Source organism: Enhydra lutris, unplaced genomic scaffold (genome assembly GCF_002288905.1).
Source record: "Enhydra lutris kenyoni isolate GAN:26980312 unplaced genomic scaffold, ASM228890v2 scaffoldscaffold28, whole genome shotgun sequence".
In the NCBI taxonomy this organism is placed as follows: domain Eukaryota; kingdom Metazoa; phylum Chordata; class Mammalia; order Carnivora; family Mustelidae; genus Enhydra; species Enhydra lutris.
Genome location: NW_019154112.1, coordinates 16,953,202 through 16,971,809, shown reverse-complemented (window position 1 = coordinate 16,971,809; position 18,608 = coordinate 16,953,202). Strand labels below are relative to the sequence as shown.

At 35.0% G+C, this 18,608-nt stretch overlaps 1 protein-coding gene across 1 annotated transcript in view; it reads right to left on the bottom strand.

The window, feature by feature from the left end:
* LOC111152227 (eyes shut homolog (Drosophila)) overlaps positions 1–18,608 on the bottom strand; it is a 1,631,332-nt gene that overhangs the window by 261,510 nt on the left and 1,351,214 nt on the right. Inside the window, 1 exon segment of the mRNA XM_022510634.1 lies at positions 8,504–8,653. Within this exon segment, the coding sequence (XP_022366342.1) occupies positions 8,504–8,653 (150 nt within the window).

The following is an 18,608-nucleotide window of genomic DNA, read 5'->3' as shown; positions in this document are numbered from 1 at the left end:
AATGCTTTGCTTCCTCACTTCCCTGTTTCCAGGTACCCTTTAGGTGTCCTGTGCTTTCATTCTGAATCATAATGAGCATATAAAGATCTACCCTTTTGCCCTAAACCAACTGGACAGTGGTCTATGGTTTAATGATAAGTTACAGAATAGCATTATTTGTGGCTATCTATGCCCATGCTGACACACATCTACACTATTGGCATTTGGGGTTTTGATGTGATTAGTATTGAGCTGCTCTTCCTAAGAGTCACTGCTTCTTTAGGTAACTCCTGACAAGATTGAATAGAACCATGTCATTAACATGGGGAAATCAGCCCTCTAGTTAGTTCGGTGGGAGTTAAACGGGTGTTGTGATATGTGTTCAGTTTATCTAAAAACATTAGTTTGTTTATGTGTTAAGTCAATCTGAAGAGTCTTGGACTTCATCAGCCATTAAGTGATGATGTAGCCATGAGTCTCACCAGCTGTAGTGGATGCTATGATATGCCATATCCTGGCCATGGGACAAAGGTCCAGGTCCCCTTGACTCAATTCAGGAAACTGAAAATCCCTACTCCAGAGCTTCCCCTAGGGTCAGGTAAAGCCTCTGTTACAGCTGCTCTGTAATTCAACTCCCATGTCTTCTCAGTGCTGCTTCTCTCACTGACTTACGGAAGTTATTCCCAAGAGCACTCCCTAATAAGCTTCCTGCATGCAAATCTTTACTGTCTTTTTCCAAAGAACCTGACCTAAAATACTAGTTATTAAGTCTCAGTGACTGAGACATTCTTGCAGAGATGATAGTCCATTGTAGAATCTCCATCTCCAAATATTTTTAGAAATCCTCAGGACTGCTTGCACATGTGTGCCTAAGGATCAGCCTTGTTCACTGGTAATTTTAAAAAAATTTTTGAAAAGATTTATTTATTTTAGGGAGGCAGGGATAGAGGGAGAGGGCGGTATAGTATCTTCAAGCAGACTCCCCAGAGCATGCTGCCCAACACAGGGCTTGATCCCAGGACCCTGAGATCATGAGCCAAAATCAAAATTCGGCTGCTTAAGTGAGTGAGCCACCCAGGTGCCCTGCTCATTGGTGATTTCTATGCAAACAATCTAAATCTTTACTTTCTTTTGTTCTATGAATTCTTCACAAAGACTGCTAAGCTGGAATTGTGTTTCCATCATTTTCTCTGAGGCTTATATACAAGAGGAGCTAGAATTTTCTTTTGGAACAGTCTCTACTACTGCACCCAGGCGCAGAAATGAGTGTCATTGCTAGTATGACGCAAACAGGAGAATGCTTCTTCGCTATTTACTCATTTGGGAGGTGGGAAGAGATTCTCAGGGCATGGTTGAGTTCATCCAAGTCCATCACATAGGACTGGAAATTTCTGTCCCCCAAATGATGGAAGCTTTACTGAGGTGTATAGTAAGCTCCTATGTAAATTTTTATGGTACTTTCTACAGGGCTTTTTCCTGGAATCTCCTTTTTATCTTTGTAACATTGTTCTTGAAGGCAGGATTGGGGTTCAAATATTACTATAAATTAGAATTAAGCCAACTATTTCCAAGTTGAGAAGAAGGAGGGACCAGGAAAGAATGCTGTATCAAATACTATAAAACAGGAATTTACTGTCTCTTGTGGTGGCATTAGAATGAATTATCTGAAGAAATATTAAAAGACTTTCTTCTATATTTATTAAGTTCAAACACTTTGGCTTAGTACCAGTATCTATCTATGAAATTAGCTTCCAATTTTAAACATTTAGTATGTCTTTTGAAAAGTCTTAAACTATTCTTAAATGAACCTGTGTTAGGTAGAACAGAGTTCACAGATGTTAAATGTAAAATAATTTATCTTACTATATATCTTCTTTTTATTCAGTATGTTGATGAAGTCAAGGTGAATTTGTTGAGGAAGAAGCTTACATAGCTTCTTTAGCTTAATTTAGAAAGTTAGGTGACTAGCCATTTTTAAAAATAAGTAAGATTATCTATATTTTGAGTCCATTCTGTAAGAATTGTTCTAAAGAAGTTAATTAAGATAAATATGTTGTCAAGTTTTGAAGCCTACCACTAAGAATAAGACTTGAAGAACTTTCAGGTTGGAAAAAACATGGGATTTAAATCTGTATTGTCAATTTAACCACATATTTACTTAATAAAAAAATAATCCCTTGACATTTTCTCATGAGTTTTATTTTTTAAACAAGTTAAATCCCTTTAACTGCCCCGTGTGGCAGAGTGTTCTCTGACTTTATCAATTATTGTTTTTTCTGACCTAATTCCTATATATTCAGTTTGCCCCTAAGTCTTCATTTGCTTTCTATTACTTTCTTATATAATCTTGTCGTAAAGATGATAGTTACATGCATTTTAGAATTACAGAGAGAAAAGGCTTTTAGGGATTAGAGTTCCTTTTTCTGTGTACTCTGCCACCATACAAGAATAGTTCCAACTTTCTCAATAGCCTTGACAGTTGTGGAAATCTACCATTAATAAAAAAGGATGAAGAAAATATGAAGCTTTCTTCAGCATACATTCCTAATTCTCAAAAGAATTTCTTGGCTTTTGTTTTAGTTTATTGTGAATCTCTGCATTAGAAATCACAACATTTGATGTTCTGCTGAAGAGCTAAATATTGTTTCACCTCAAACTTTATGTTCTCTTTGTACCCAATCTCCATACAATTTTCCACGTGAACTATGATGTTATTCAATGCCACGATGTCATTGCTTATCCTCTTCCAACTGCTGTCCCTCTGATAAATTTTTAATCTTTCTTCACCATCCAGTTTATTTTTCATGTTACAGATGTACTTGTCAACTGCTATATTCCTTTCTCTTCGGTAGAATCTTTGTGGTTGCTCTGAGCCCTTGACGGTCAATCAGTTCTCTGGTTGTCTTGGCATCTCAGCGCACCAGAAGGTGAGGAGTTATAGACCTGAATCTTCACTTTTGTATCTTTGTTGACAGACATTTCATTTGGACAATTTGAACTGAACTGCACATGTGAGGAGCACGCATGTGATTACATAGTCAATTATTTGGAATTTTTTTTTATACCACTGATTGGTTGAGTCCATAACTGACATATTATCCTGTGAACATATTGTATAGACTCAGCTTCACATTCAGATTACGATGTCTTTATTTAGAGAGCTCTATTCTATTTCTGCCTCACTGAACACCAAACTGACACTTCTTGTTTCTCAAGATTTATGCAAATTTTAGACACAACCATACATGCTAGCAGAAGACTCTATCCAATAATCCTAAATAATACTAAAATTACCAACTCTTAGACCCACAGACTTCTGAAAGATTTTCTTAAACTAAGTTTATTTAATGAAAGAAATTTTTTTTTTAGTGGCTAGTCCCTATTCAATATACAAATAAATTATATTATAATTTGCTGTCCAGCTAGTATTGGACATGTTATGTATAATTAGTGTGTAACGTATGGATAAAGGAGCAATGTTTCGATATATGTATTTAGGTACAAGTCAATGTAATTATAAAGTATTATGCTATATTTCCCATATTTGGCTACAGTTTTCCTACATTTCCTCTAAGAAATACCAGATGGAAGTGTTGATGGAAAAGATACAGAAATTAATATTGAAGTGATGAAGTTTGACCTTTTTAAGATGAAAAGCTTGCCAAACTTTCCATATTGACATGGCAACGTTTTATGAATAAATCTAATATCTTATAGATTTAGCACAGTTCAAAAGTCACCATCTGTTTTAAGAAGTAAGGTTCTTGCTATTACAGAGTTTCTGGGCACTAAGACTAAAGGCATGCAATCCATAGATTATATAATATTAAATATCAAGAATGTGTGAAAATTTCACATTTTAGAAAATCGAGACATAAGAGACATTTTGAGTTACTCCCAAAATTAGAGCTTATAATACATTATGGGTATTCTTTCTTCTTTATAAACTTGGGTAGTCTCCTGATCATTCTCTGTATGGAGTTATAGGTGAATACCAGCTGGGCGACAAGTTGTAATACACAGAATTTACATGGGGAAAATGGCAATGTGCTGTAAGTCAATTTTTTTTCTTTTTTTTTTTTAAGATTTTATTTATTTATTTGACAGAGAGAGATCACAAGTAGACGGAGAGGCAGGCAGAGAGAGAGAGAGGGAAGCAGACTCCCTGTTGAGCAGAGAGCTCGATGCGGGACTCGATCCCAGGACCCCGAGATCATGACCTGAGCCGAAGGCAGCGGCTTAACCCACTGAGCCACCCAGGCGCCCTGTAAGTCAATTTTGAGCAGAGTTGTCTGAAAGGCCTTTGGCAATACATGTAGGTATTATAAGAAGTTGTCATTTGTTCCTTTCTTATTTTTCATAAATTACTTACCACTAAATCTCTTCATTTGTTATAGTCAAAAGCAATCCTACTCAGAATTCTTTTTATTTCCCATTCTTTAAGTTTAATGTTAGCTTTGCATTATATAAATTTATTTTCTATTTTCTTAATCAAACAGTGGTGGGAAATGTGTTAATTAAAAAATAAAGAGTAGTTTGCACAGATAGGTACTCACATTAGCACACAAACACACAGATACATATACCTCTACCTATATGAGGTTTTTTATCTCAGAGAAATTAGTAAGATCAAACAAGAGGTAAAAATCAGTCCACTGACAAAACTCAGCAGCAGTTTTTATCAGTTTATTTTGTTTACTGGACCAAATAACGCACAAGGTGTTATGTCAAAAGTGCTTGCAATGGTTTTATCTGATGTTTGAGTTTGAGCAAGTTCTAAGGTTCTTACTGCCCAACTATTAGAAACTTGAACAGCCTCTGTTCAATTGATCTTAAACCATGCATGCATTCCTTTACACTGACCAGTTACTCAAAAGTTGTTGATTGGGATGTGTAGTTCTGACACTCACCCAATTCTTGGTCAAAATTCAATTGGCATTGGCTACCTTAAGAGTTTGTTAACTATGAATCACTAGATACTGGAATGTGCCTTAGATATACATGGATAATGCTACACCTCTGGATAAGTATTTGAGAAACCTAAGGTAGAAGGAAGAATAGGCTGGTAGGTAGGTAAGGAAGGAAGGTAGAATAGGCTGTGTGGATTTAAAACATGCAGGTAATAACACAGTAAGTTACCTAGAGGAAACAACACAGGACTTCTTTACAGAACAAAATGCTGAATAAAGAGTCAGCTTTTATATAGGAGAGACACAAAAGGTGGCAGAAAAATTTAAACTTCAGAAACTTTAAAAAGTATATATATATGGTAAGACAATTTTTCTGAACTTCCCCAAAGGAGAATAACCCTTGTGAAAACTAAGACTCTCTCTATGTGATCCCTTTCAAAATTTGTTGAAATGAAAGACAAACTGTGCATGAGTATGAATTACAATCTATCTGTAGAGCTGTGATCTCTGCTCCATTTCATTTAAGAAGAACTTCTATCTTGATACTGAATTGACCTGTATCACTACAGGTGGTTTATTCAAGTTCGTTCTACTTCTGCCATCTATCTGCAGGTACAATGCAAATTTAGTAGGAGGAAATACTCTCATGTTTATTCTCAGTGGCTAAAAACAAAATAAAAATCAAAGTCATCTTTTATGTATTTACCTTAGAGCTCAATTCTACTAACTTTTGAAAATAAGTCCTTATCAATCATGCTATGGCATTTTGTTCTCAGGGACCCTTAAATATAGAAGAAATTTCAACAACATTCATATAATTAAAAAGGACCTTAATTCACATACATTTTAGGGACCAATTTGTTCTGAGTTTGCAATAACAGGTATCCCATTAGAGAGAATTAGGATAGCTAGAAAGAGCTGTACCAAAAGACTCTTTTAATTCTAACTTGTGCCCAGTTAAGAACGGAGAAGTAGGAGTGGAGCAGGAAAGATGAAGAGAGAAGGTGATGTAAACAACTGAGAGGGGATAGACGGGGATCAAGCAGATAGGGACTGATTGGGATCAAGCAAAAGACAGTCACAGATCGAGGGACATACAAAAAAACAGAAATCAGAAGTCTCAATGTGTGTGTCTTTTCCATTTTCCCTCCCCTCTGGCAGGAATCTTCTCTCGTGTGGATTGTATCTCATCACTATAAATTTCTAGGGGACTTCATATTCTCAATTATTCATTATTTTTCTATGTGCTAACACCTTCCACTCAACTAGTAAGTCCAATCCATAATTAAACATGCTCAAGTCTCTTATCTTATATATCCACCTCTTGACTTCTCACTTACCTCTAGTTATGACCTTACTTCTTTTTATACTTTAACAGTAAAACTTATTGAAGAGTTACCTAATATATACTTGTTATTCATATTTATTACATAAATTTAAATGATTTATATAATATATAATATAATACAGTCCTAGGTCAGTCTTTAATGTAACTTATTGTCACCTTAAGGTCTTGTGGGATGCTGCTTATAAGAAAAAGCAGATTTGCATTTTTGTATCAGTAGAGATATCTTTTTCTTGCTTTTTAAATTCTGAATAAACTTAATTGAAAGATTTGGAAAGCCCTCAGTTTTTAGTTTTACTATTTTTTTGAAGGATGGTTTCAACCTCAGTCTGCCTAAGGCTCTGCATGGTTTGAGGACAGCCTACCTAGGTATTCATTACTTAAAGGCAAAGAATGAAATCATCCCTTTAAGAAAGTTTGATCAAAACAGAAATTACTTCATATGTGATCAAATGTGCCACTGTTAGCATGAAATGATTACATTGTATAAAATGATGGTGTTATCAGTCAAAATGGCTTTTAAATTCGTTTCTAAGTTATTCACCTTCTCATCTGGCTCTTTTTTTGTGACCAACTGCACCCTTTGTAAGACAGATGATTAAAGTAAGAGTTAAGTCCGTGGCTCTGAAAATTTGCTTTGGCTGTACACAACTCTCTGTTCTAAAAGGGCTTGCCTAATTTATATAATAATAGTTTCATTGCCTTAAGGTAATTTCGTTGCCTTCTTGCCATAACCAACTGAACTGCCCAGCCCAGATACTCTCATTTCTTCATTCGTTCAAACATTTACTGAGCATCTTTCTGTCAGATGCCCTACAAACTGCATTAAAAATGAGTAAGATACTGTCCCTGCCTGGAAGGAGTTTCCATTTTCAGATTGGTGTCAATTTCCTTGATTTTATTTGCAGATTGATACAGACCCTGGGAAAGCTTATTTGATTTATACAAGCTTCACAGGTTAGCCAAGATTCCTGCTAATCAGACTAAAGTATACAATTGTCATCTAACGTATAAACTCAGACACAAAATGTTATTTTTAACTGACACAGAGTAACTTTAGAGACCATTATCACTAGATTGCTGTACTGATGAAGAATTTTAAATTCTTGGCTGCTACATGTAAATTTTGTTCAGTAATGCCCTTGGGATGTAACCCTCATATTTAGCCATTTTTCTCTTCTGAGACGTCCTAATTCTGAAGTATGAATTAAATTCAAGACTGCCTTCTAAAAGTTTATATGCCCTAGGAAGAAATTTCCATTTAATATTCATTTTTCCTCTACTGGATTCTTTTTTTTTCTGTGCAGAGTCAATGGCTACTACCCCTATCCCCCATTCTGAGCAGCTATTTTCACTCAGAAGATATTTTGTTAAATAAATGAACTTGATCTTAATTTCTTTTCCTTCCTTCCTTTCCTCCTCCTCCCCCTTCTTCCTTCCTACCTTCCTCCCTCCCTTCCTTCAAAATGAGGAGAGAGGCGGGAGGGGCAGAGAGAGGAGAGAGAGAATCTTAAGCAGATTCCCTGCTAAGCTTGGAGCCCCATGCTGGGCTCTGTCTCACAATCTAGAGCTCTATCTCACCGCCCTGAGATCATGACCAGAGCCAAAATAAAGAGTTCCACGATTAAGCGACTGCACTACCCAGGAACCCTGAACTAGATCTTAATTTCAACTGAACCACATAACTCTTCAACCTATGTATTTGCTCCTTGATATTTTCAAAGAAATCAATTCATTTTGTATATAATTTGATTGGCATTGGGCAGTATCAAATTATACCTTAATTTAACTTGATGGAGTTAATACTCCATCAAACTGAAAAAAATTGGTTGGCAACAGAGAAGGACAATTATCATATGATCTCCCTGATATGAGAAAGTTGAGTGGCAATGTGGGGAGTTTGGGGGTAGGAAAGGAATAAATGAAGCAAGATGGGATCGGGAGGGAGACAAACCATAAGAGACTCTTAATCTCACAGAACAAACTAAGGATTGCGGGGGGGAGGGAGAGGGTGGTTGGGTTATGGACATTGGGGAAGGTATGTGCTATGGTGAGTGCTGTGAAGTGTAAACCTGGCAATTCACAGACCTGTACCCCTGGGGCTAATAATACATTACATGTTAATAAAAAAAATTGATTGGCAAAACAACTTTCAGATGGAAAGTTTTTTTGTCTTTCTTTTCATATGTGGTAGATATTATACATACAAATAACATTTAAAAAATAAGGCTCAGCACTATAATTCAAAGAATTACTGTGGAGGACTTACCGTACTGTGATAGGGATGAAGACATTTGTGTTAATTCTATAACTAGCAGAAAGAGTCAAGATATTTTGAGAACTTCCACATCCATATTTAACTGTGGGCTGTCCTTCCACGAGAAATAAATGAAGAAAGTGTTGCCCAATATTCTTCTCACTACCTTTAAAAACAAACATTACATTAAATTAGTGATTAGATTTATATTTTATTCAATAATAATTATTCTTTCAACAAACACAATCTTTGCCCTTAAGGAGTAATGATTTGGTGAGATGGTAGGAGTGTTATTAAATTATTCAATATAATAATACTATATTAGAATTATATACAATATATACGATATATTGTATACAATATATATGATATAATAACAATATATTAGAATTATTTTCCACAGGAATTAACAGCACTGACTTGACATGAGATTAACTTTCTGACTCTGTTTCTTAATAGCAAGATGCTATTATTCTGAGCCTCAATTTCCTCATACATTATAAAGGGATGAGGAGGGCAAGTAATTACTAGAACTACTGTGATAATTAAATAATAAATGAAAAGTGTCTGGCACCTGTTGAGTATTACTTAACTTGGTTTATTATTATTGTTAATTATCTGTATTTTAAATTTAATGTGTATTTCACAAAAATTTAAATGATAAAGAAATATATAAAGAAAAGAAGAAACACTTCCCTTCCTCCAGCTGATTCTTTTCCCACCTTGAGGTGTTCTTTTCCACCGTATATCCGTACACATATGAGTATTTATATAGCCCTAGTTTTATTTTTTAAAATGAAATAAAGTGCTAAGTAGCTTTATTTACCTTTCTATTCATTTAATAATAAACTTTAGGCATATGTCTTGTAAGCACATAGTTTTAACATTTTTAATTGAAGTATAACTCACATAAAAATTACACAAATATTGAACATATAGCTAAGAAGAACATTATCTCAAAAGAACATTATCTGTATTGTTAAAAGTCTTATCACTCACTCTTTTCTTTCCTCCTTCAAAAGTAATCACCATCCTGATGCTTAACAGGTAGGATAAATTTTGCCCAATCTAAAATTTCGTATTATTGGGATCATACTGCATACTGTATATATTCTGTTGTGCCTACTTTTGCTCAGTGTTATGTTTGAGAGATAGCACCTATGCTAAAATTCATTCATTTTTATTGCTTTATAATATTCGATTGAATATTTACAATCCAGTTATTCTTTCTTCCATAGATGAACATCCTCCTCCCATCCCAGTTTTTGGTTATTATGAATAATGTTCCTAATGATAATCTTGTATGTGTCTTTTGTGCTGAGCGAAGCATATGCATTTCTGTTGTGTATATAAACAAAAGCTGAATTGTTGAATGATTAATAGCGACTTCCAGTTTTCCAAAATAATTTTGATTTAATTCCTTACCAGCAGTAAGAGTTCCAGATGATCCAGTCTCACCACCCTTGTTATGGTTGCCTTGCAGATTTTAACCACTCTGTGTTTATTTTGTTGTAGCTTCAATTTTTATTTTTCCTCATAATAGGGAAGTTGAGCATATTGTCAAGTTTAGTGGCTATTTTGATATCTTCTTTTGTGAAATCTGTTTGTATTTCTTACATTTCTATTTGGTTGTTTGCTTTCTCTTGACTGATTCGAGTTCTATTTATGCATATATTTAATATTTAGATCTATATTCATATATATGTGTGTTTAGCATATAAGCTCTTTGTTAACCATGTTTACTGAAGATACTCCAGTTCTGAGGACTGTCTTGCCAATTGCTTAAGTTTGAGTTTTGTTGAGCATATGGTCTTAATTTTAGCATAGTCTTTTTATTGTTTCCTTCATGGTTGTAATTAGTGACTTTTATGTAACCTTTAGGATATCTTTGCATTCTTTAAAATCATAAAGCTATTTTCTTATACTATCTTTTGTAAGCTTCATTTAACATCTGTATGGTATCTAGAATTGATTTTTGTACATAATATGAAGCAGAAGCTTGTGGTAGGTTGGATAATAGCCAGCAAAGATAGTCATGTCCTAATTGTTGGAACCTGTGAATGTTAATCTTATTTGGCAAAGACACTTTGTAGGCGTGATTAAAGATTTTGAGATGAGATTACCCTGGATTATCTGGTTGGGTCAAGAATTAGTCAGGGGTCAATTTTCATTTTTTCCTCTTTTAGTTTTCCAATTGATTCAAAATCATCAAAGCAAATAATTCTTGTTATGTATTTACTGAATTCTCAGATATTTGTGAAATATATATTTTTAATATTTTTGAGTATATATTACCTACTTTTTTCTTTTGTTTATGCTTGTGAGTATATGTATTTTAGACAAATTTTGTTTTAATAATAAAAAAAAACTTTAAAAGTATACTAAACCAAACTGAAATTACAACCCTTGAAAATGGTCATCATTAGGAACATCTGGGTGGCTCAGTCAAGCCACTGACTCTTGATTTAGGCTTTGGGTCATGATCTCAGAGTCATGAGATTGAGCCCTGCATGGGGCTCCATGCTGGGCCTGGAGCCTGCTTAAGATTCTCTCTCCCTCTTCCTTGGTACCCCTGTCCTCCACTGGCCCACTTTCTTAAAAAAAGACAAAAAAAAATTTGGCCAGCATTAGTATTTGGTGAATACCACTATAGATATAAAGGTTGATAAATGGACAGATATATAGAGAGGGAATTTTTCCTTAGAGCAAAATCATATTGTTCATGTATTTTAATCTAAGAACTCTTTAATAAATTTAAAATCTATTGAGTAACCCCAAAGAGCTTTTGTTAACATGGTTTGCAACTTTCTTTCTTTCTTTATTTAGGGAGCAAGCAGTGGGAGAGGGGCAGAGGGAGAGAGAGAATATTAAGGAGGCTTCATGCCCAGTGCATAGGCTTATGCAGGGCTCCATCTCACAACTGTGAGATCAAGACATGAACTGAAATCACGAGTCAGATGACACTTAACCAACTGAGCCACCCAGGCACTGTGGTTTTGCCTCTTTAGTATTGGATTAGAATTTAAAACTGAAAAATAATATTTAAAACTGAAATTGTTCAATTATTTATTGGTTAGCTTATTTGAAAATAACAGTAGTAAAATCCCTTACATATTAACCTGCATAACATAGTTTGTGAAAAGTAATTATATTTTCTAAAACAAAAATAAAATAGTGAGAGGAGGATTATTCTATACTTTTACAATAATCTTCAACTTAAGCTTCATAAAAGTTATTAGATTCTCATATCTTCTTCTATATTCAATCTATTGTGAACTGTTGATTTGGTTGAAGTACATGAACTCTGGTGTCACAGAGAATGTGACTAGAAAAAGGTAATGATTTTTACACATACAAAGGTTGGACAAGTGGTAGTTCCTTAAAGTATAACTGAAACATGTAATCTGGAACTATAGTAATAGTCTTTACATCCTGTTACATTAAAACTTACATTAAAATTCCATTGGTCTTTCTTATATTTTAATTTAATATTGCACCCTTGCATGATTTTGTAACACCTTTCATTGGTTATTTGAAAAAAGCAGATTCACTGGGTTATGGAGAGCTTTCAAAAAAAAATATATAAAAAAATAAAAAATAAAAAAAATCACATGAATTACTATTACAATTGAACTCATCAGAAAGTATGGTGAAGCTATGAAGTTCACTGTGAAGAATCTAAGTTTTCCCATATTCTAATTTTTACTAGAAAGCTTGACTTTTATCATTGGGAATGATTGGGAATCAAAGACAGTCAGCTGCTTTCCTCAAAATGACAGGCTTACTTTGTTAGTTTTTGAGAAAATGGCTGCAAAATACTCAAGTCTGAATAACTACAGATTATCTTTTAGTCATTTTTCAAGTCATGTTTCACAATGGCTACTTCAACTAGCAACTTAAGAAAATTGCACAAGCACTTTTCCTCAAGGCAGCTATTCTATATTGGCAGGCAGCCAATTTGCTTTAGGTATACCTTCCCTTTTATGCACAGCACTGTACAAAGTTACATAGACAAGGATTGAGAATTTTAAAAATTAATTCATTTTACTGCAGAATTAGGACATTTTATGTGTGTGTTCATTTTTACTTTGAGTAGAATAAAATGACAGAGTATAATTGGGGGCTCCTGCCATGACACTAGGTGCCAGAAATTTTATCTCCTGTGACTTTTGTACTTGGAGTGCAATGTCAATCAACAGTTTTGAAAAAGGCACATGTCTGGCACATGTCTTAGTTTTATTAGAAAATAACTTTGATGGAGAGGAGAAGTGAGTTGGGGGAAATTGGAAAGGGAGACAAACCATGAGAAACTATGGACTCTGAGAAAGAGACTGAGGGTTTTGGAGGGGGTTGGGTGAGCCTGGTGGTGGGTATTAAGGAGGGCACGTATTGTATAGAGCACTGGGTGTGGTGCATAAGCAATGAATTTGGGAACACTGAAAAATAAGATAAAATAAAATAAAAAGGCAAAAAAATTTTTGAAAAAAATGTTGATGTTATGGACACCTGAAAGGGTCTTGGAGATACTCAGGCATCTAGATAAACTTGAAATATTCCATAGTAGAGCTCACATCAATTTGAAAAAAAAAAAGAAAGAAAGAAAGAAAGAAAGAAAGAAAAAGAAACCAGAGTGAAACTATAGGTATCTCTGAACCACAGATAAATGTTTCTTTAACATCTCAGTAAAAAAGTCAGGAACCCTAAATTACTTCTCCCCCCATAACTCAGGCTCTAAAAGCAACCCTTGGGTTTGGAAGAATGGTTCAAAGAAATTTGGATTATTAGGAGAAAATTGTGAAATTATTAGGAGATTGTGAATAGTTGTGAATTATTATGAGAACTTGTGAAAGAATCTGAAATAGGAAAAAAAAATCTAGCTTACCCATTGAGGTTCTCTTCACCTTTCTTTATCTTTGAGCTATTTTGCAACTCTGTACGTTGGTGAAAACTAATAAGAATTCAAATTATTTTTATCTATAGCAATGCATACTAACTGTATCTGATGAAATGCAATTGATTATTACCCTGCAGGTAGACTTGTTTCCCATCTATTTGGAAATCTGCTTCAAAATTCCTTAATCTTATAAACATATGTCTGTCTTCCTTGACTTCTCCTTTGAATTGATTGTAGTATCTTACCAGTTCCCTCACTAATTAATATGTTAAATAAAATTTTGGCATTTATATACCTTTTTGAAAATTATCCTTTAATTAAGGGAAATAGGATAATTTTAGTTTTTGAAATCATGAGGCATATTAGGAGAAATGAGTTATAGCAAATAAAACCAGAATCAACTTCAAGGAGAAAAAACTACATAGAATACAATGTAAAGGGGGTTCCCTGGTGTTAAGCAACACAGCAGTTTTGGACTGGACAGAGATGTTCCACATTTATGGATGACAAGTTTGGGAAGGAAGTCAGGAAAGGATTCAAAATACAACTGAAAACCAGAAAGGAGATCAAAATCTTAGATCAAAATCTAAGAAATAATAGATATCCTATGAGTTTTTTATGCTCTAGAACTTATTAAGAATATAAATTCAGTAAAAGAAACACAAAGTGAAATGTAATAAAAAAGAGATTAAATCAATATTGCAGAAGAAAACAAATTGGACAAAACAACCGCATTAAAGATTTAATAATAAAGTACAAGTAGCAAAGGGGATAATGAAGGTGGTTGAAAATCACTCTTTTGAGATCCACCTAAATGTCCCTTTTTAGGGCTCACTCAACCCATCTAGGTTTTTATCACACTTCTGAGGACTTCGCTATACAATATGCCAAATTAGTCCAATATGCCAAATTAGCCTGGCAGAGGGCGATGCAGCTTTACCTCTTCTGCCTCTCCTGAAATCCATTAGCAGTTTTTGGGTTTCTGTTCCTTAGTGTTTCCCTTATTTTTCCCATGACTTCCTACTCAATTTCTTCGGCTGCTTTTCTCTGAATTCGAGAGTACAATTAAGAATTTAGTATTATCTTTGACTCCTCTTTTCACTAAGGGGAGGAAGCTGGAGCAATGAGAGCACATTTAGAAACACCACACTCTGTACCAGCATCTTGTGTTTTCTCTCTTTGGATATATAAAAAGCTTTATCATAAAATGGCATAAGACTGTTTTTTCTTGAATTGCTGGCTTGTTCTCCACCCCCACCCTTTTGGGAGAGGGGAGAGTGGTACATTTTGTTATGCACTAAGGGATAGTCTAGTATCCTCTTCCCTTCCCTATTTTTACTCAGAAGTCTCTATTACTTAATATTTCTAAAATATATTATCATTTTAGACTCATATTTTTGAGATTAGACTTAAAAATACAATACACAGAGTAGAGTAGAAGAGAGCTGAACATTTAGGTCAAGCTGTTGTGCCATATGTACAAGGTCTGTTTTTCAAAACTTCAAAAGCTGCATTTCAAAGACTGATTATACACATTAAACAAGATATATGTAGTACAATACACTAATGAGTTATTTTTAAAGGGAGCGCAGTCACTAAAATCAAGGACAGGGATGAACAGTCTTCTCCAAGTACACCAACGTCCCATTATGAACCAGAGCTATGCTGTGATACAGTACACAACAAGGCAGCTTTAATAAGGGGAATGGGAATGAAAATAAAAATAAACAATTAAGCTTAGTTCTCCCTATAGTTTGCTATATATTAACAGTTTTAAACTTATCATTTGGATTTATTCTATTAATAAGCAATTTCTTATTTTATATAATAATACTTTTAAAAGAATTCAGAGGATTTAGTTGGTAACATGTGATGGTAGCTGGGGGCAGGCAGGGGAGGGCAACGGAAGACCTGGGTTACTGATGAATTTGTATGATTCAACAGCAAATTATCTACTTCAGGGAATATAAGGACACATTATTTGATAGACTGACTTTTTCACTTTTGAATCAACCGACTGTGTATCATAAACCTATATTCTGTGCTTAGAGAAAAGCTATGAATAAACATTCTGGAAGAATTGTTTGGTTCTCACAAATAGTACTGTTCTACTTTCCGATATAGGGAAAACCCCGCTTTTCTACTGTATTTTTCTCTCCTGTGAGTCTCCTTCAGCCCACACAAACATTTCACTTCTGGTTGCCAAATGTGTGGAGGTTTTCCCCATACCATGCAATGCTCTCTGACACTAGCTGGGTGTCCTACAATTTAATTCAGCTTGGACACTAACTACTTGGAGTGTCAGACCATACAGGTTAAGTTCCTCTATCCCAGGGATGCCTGGGTATCTCAGATGTTTGGGCATCTGCTTTCAGCTCGGGTCATGATCCTAGGATCCTGGGATTGAGTCCCATATTGGGCTCCCTGCTCAGCCAGGAACCACCTCTCCCTTTGCCTGGTGCTCCTCCTGCTTATGCTCTCTCTGTCAAATAAGTAAATAAAAATTAAAAAAAAAAAAGAAAGAAAGAAAGGAAAAAAAAACCTCTATCCCATAAGACTGCTGGCCCTCTCCCCCACAACACATGCTTCAGACACCAGCTTCAAACACCAGTGCTTATGACCAACTGGCTACAGATCAGAGGTTCCAAGGAACCCCTCCTTGGGTTTGATTAATTTGCTAGAGTTATTCACAGAACTCAGGGAAGCCCATTTACCAGTTTATTAAAGGATATGATAAAGAATACAAATGAATAGTTAGTTGAAGAGAAACACAGGGTAAAGTCTGGGAGGTTCCAAGAGTAGAAGTTTCTGTCCCTGTGGAGTTGGGATACATCACCTTCTTGGTGACGATGTGTTGACCTCCCTGGGAGCTCTCTGAGCTCCATGCTATTGGGGTTTTGTGGAAGCTTCCTTGTGTAAGCATGATCAATTACTAACTCCATTTCCAGCTCCTTTCCCCTCTTGGAGGATGGGAGGCTTGGAGTGAAAATTCCAAGCAGCTAGTCATAGCTTGGTCTTTCTGGTGACCAGCCCCCACCAAGGAGTCATCCAAGAGCCCACCTACAGTCCCCTTATTAGAACAGAATGTGATCCTACTGCCTTTATCACTTATGAATTTACCAGGGTTTTAGGAGCCCTCTGTAAAGGGACAGGATCAACGACAAATATTAGAACAAGAAATGTTCCTAGTGTTCTTATCACTTAAGAAATTAAAAGGGGTTTAAGAGCTTTCTGCCAGTAAGTGGGGGCAGACACCAATACATATATATTCTTTTTTTTAAATTTATTTTTTAATTATTTATTTCTTTTCAGTATAACAGAATTCATTGTTTATGCACCACACCCAGTGCTCCATGCAATACGTGCCTTCCGTAATATCCACCACCTGGCTCCCCCACCCTCCTACCCCGCGCCCCTTCAATACCCTCAGATTGTTTATCAGAGTCCATAGTCTCTCATGGTTCACCTCCCCTTCCAATTTCCCTCAACTCCCTTCTCCTCTCCATCTCCCCATGTCCTCCAAGTTATTTCTTATGCTCCACAAATAAGTGAAACCATATGATAATTGACTCTCTCTGCTTGACTTATTTCACTCAGCATAATCTCTTCCAGTCCCATCCATGTTGATACAAAAGTTGGGTATTCATCCTTTCTGATGGAGGCATAATACTCCATAGTGTATATGGACCACATCTTTCTTATCCATTCGTCCGTTGAAGGGCATCTTGGTTCTTCCCACAGTTTGGCGACTGTGGCCATTGCTGCTATAAACATTGGGGTACAGATGGCCCTTCTTTTCACTACATCTGTATCTTTGGGGTAAATACCCAATAGTGCAATTGCAGGGTCATAGGGAAGCTCTATTTTTAATTTCTTCAGGACTCTCCACACTGTTTTCCAAAGTGGCTACACCAACTTGCATTCCCACCAACAGTGTAAGGGGGTTCCCTTTTCTCTACATCCTCTCCAACACATGTTGTTTCCTGTCTTGCTAATTTTGGCCATTCTAACTGGTGTAAGGTGGTATCTCAATGTGGTTTTAATTTGAATGTCCCTGATGGCTAGTGATGATGAACATTTTTTCATGTGTCTAATAGCCATTTGTATATACATATATATTCTATTATCTGACAAGTACTAAAGACATATTTTCAAACACAATTATAATTAAAAAATGGAAAATTAGTGATAATTAGTAAAATCAAATATAAAATTTCCAAAATAGAACTACTAAGGAAAATTATAAGTCATGGCCACTATTAGATGTATATTTTTATATTAAACTTTATGGGTTACCCATATGCCACATTAAATTTAGTTCAGCATTGCTCACTGAACCCAAAGACATAAAGCAAATGTGAAAACCTCTCCGTAATATATCATAAATGTGAAAATCAGTGTCTTTTCCCCCTTAATATTGAATCTGTGCTGCCTTCGAACAGGACTTGAAAGCCGCGGAGGCCATTGAAAGAAAGTCATCCTGTTGTGTTGCTGAAAAGACGTTTGATGATCCATTAGCAGAGAAGTGTGAACCTACCCTTTTGAAAAAGTTCTTTATACTTCTAGGTGGTGTAATAATTTTTTCAATAAATCACTTACGTCTTGAGTTTTCCTGAATATTTATCCAGAAAATATTTTGAAACTTTACAAAGTCTATAATTCCCAAATTTTATTTATACTAATGAAATCACTGATTATATCTCCTGATTTCAGATTTTATATAGAAAATGCTGCTTAGAATAATAAACATTAATAATCACTTAAAAATTAGTGAACTCTAGTTTCTAGGTATCATGGCATTTCAGAGAGATAACCCTAAAAATTTTGAATCCAAAATTTGTAAATTATATATAGCCTTTATATATATATGTTATATATGTTATATAGTATATATGTATATATTTAGTCTTATAAGAAAAGAATAATAATGAAATAATCCAGAGAGAGAGGGAAAGAATGATATCCTACTCAAGTTTTTATAATTTTGGTTTGCTTGGTTATTACATTGGGTTGTAGATCTAAAAATTTCTAAGCATACATACTTTATCACTTCATTGAAATACTGAAGATAGAGTCATTATGGTACCATTTCTGTTAAAAATGTGTATTTTTCTCTGTTTGAACTACTGTAATGAATGTTCCCAAACATCAATGACAGTTTGATTTGAGACCATGTATAAAGAAACATCCAGGAGAGATTCAGGGGTCATCAGTCTGAATTAC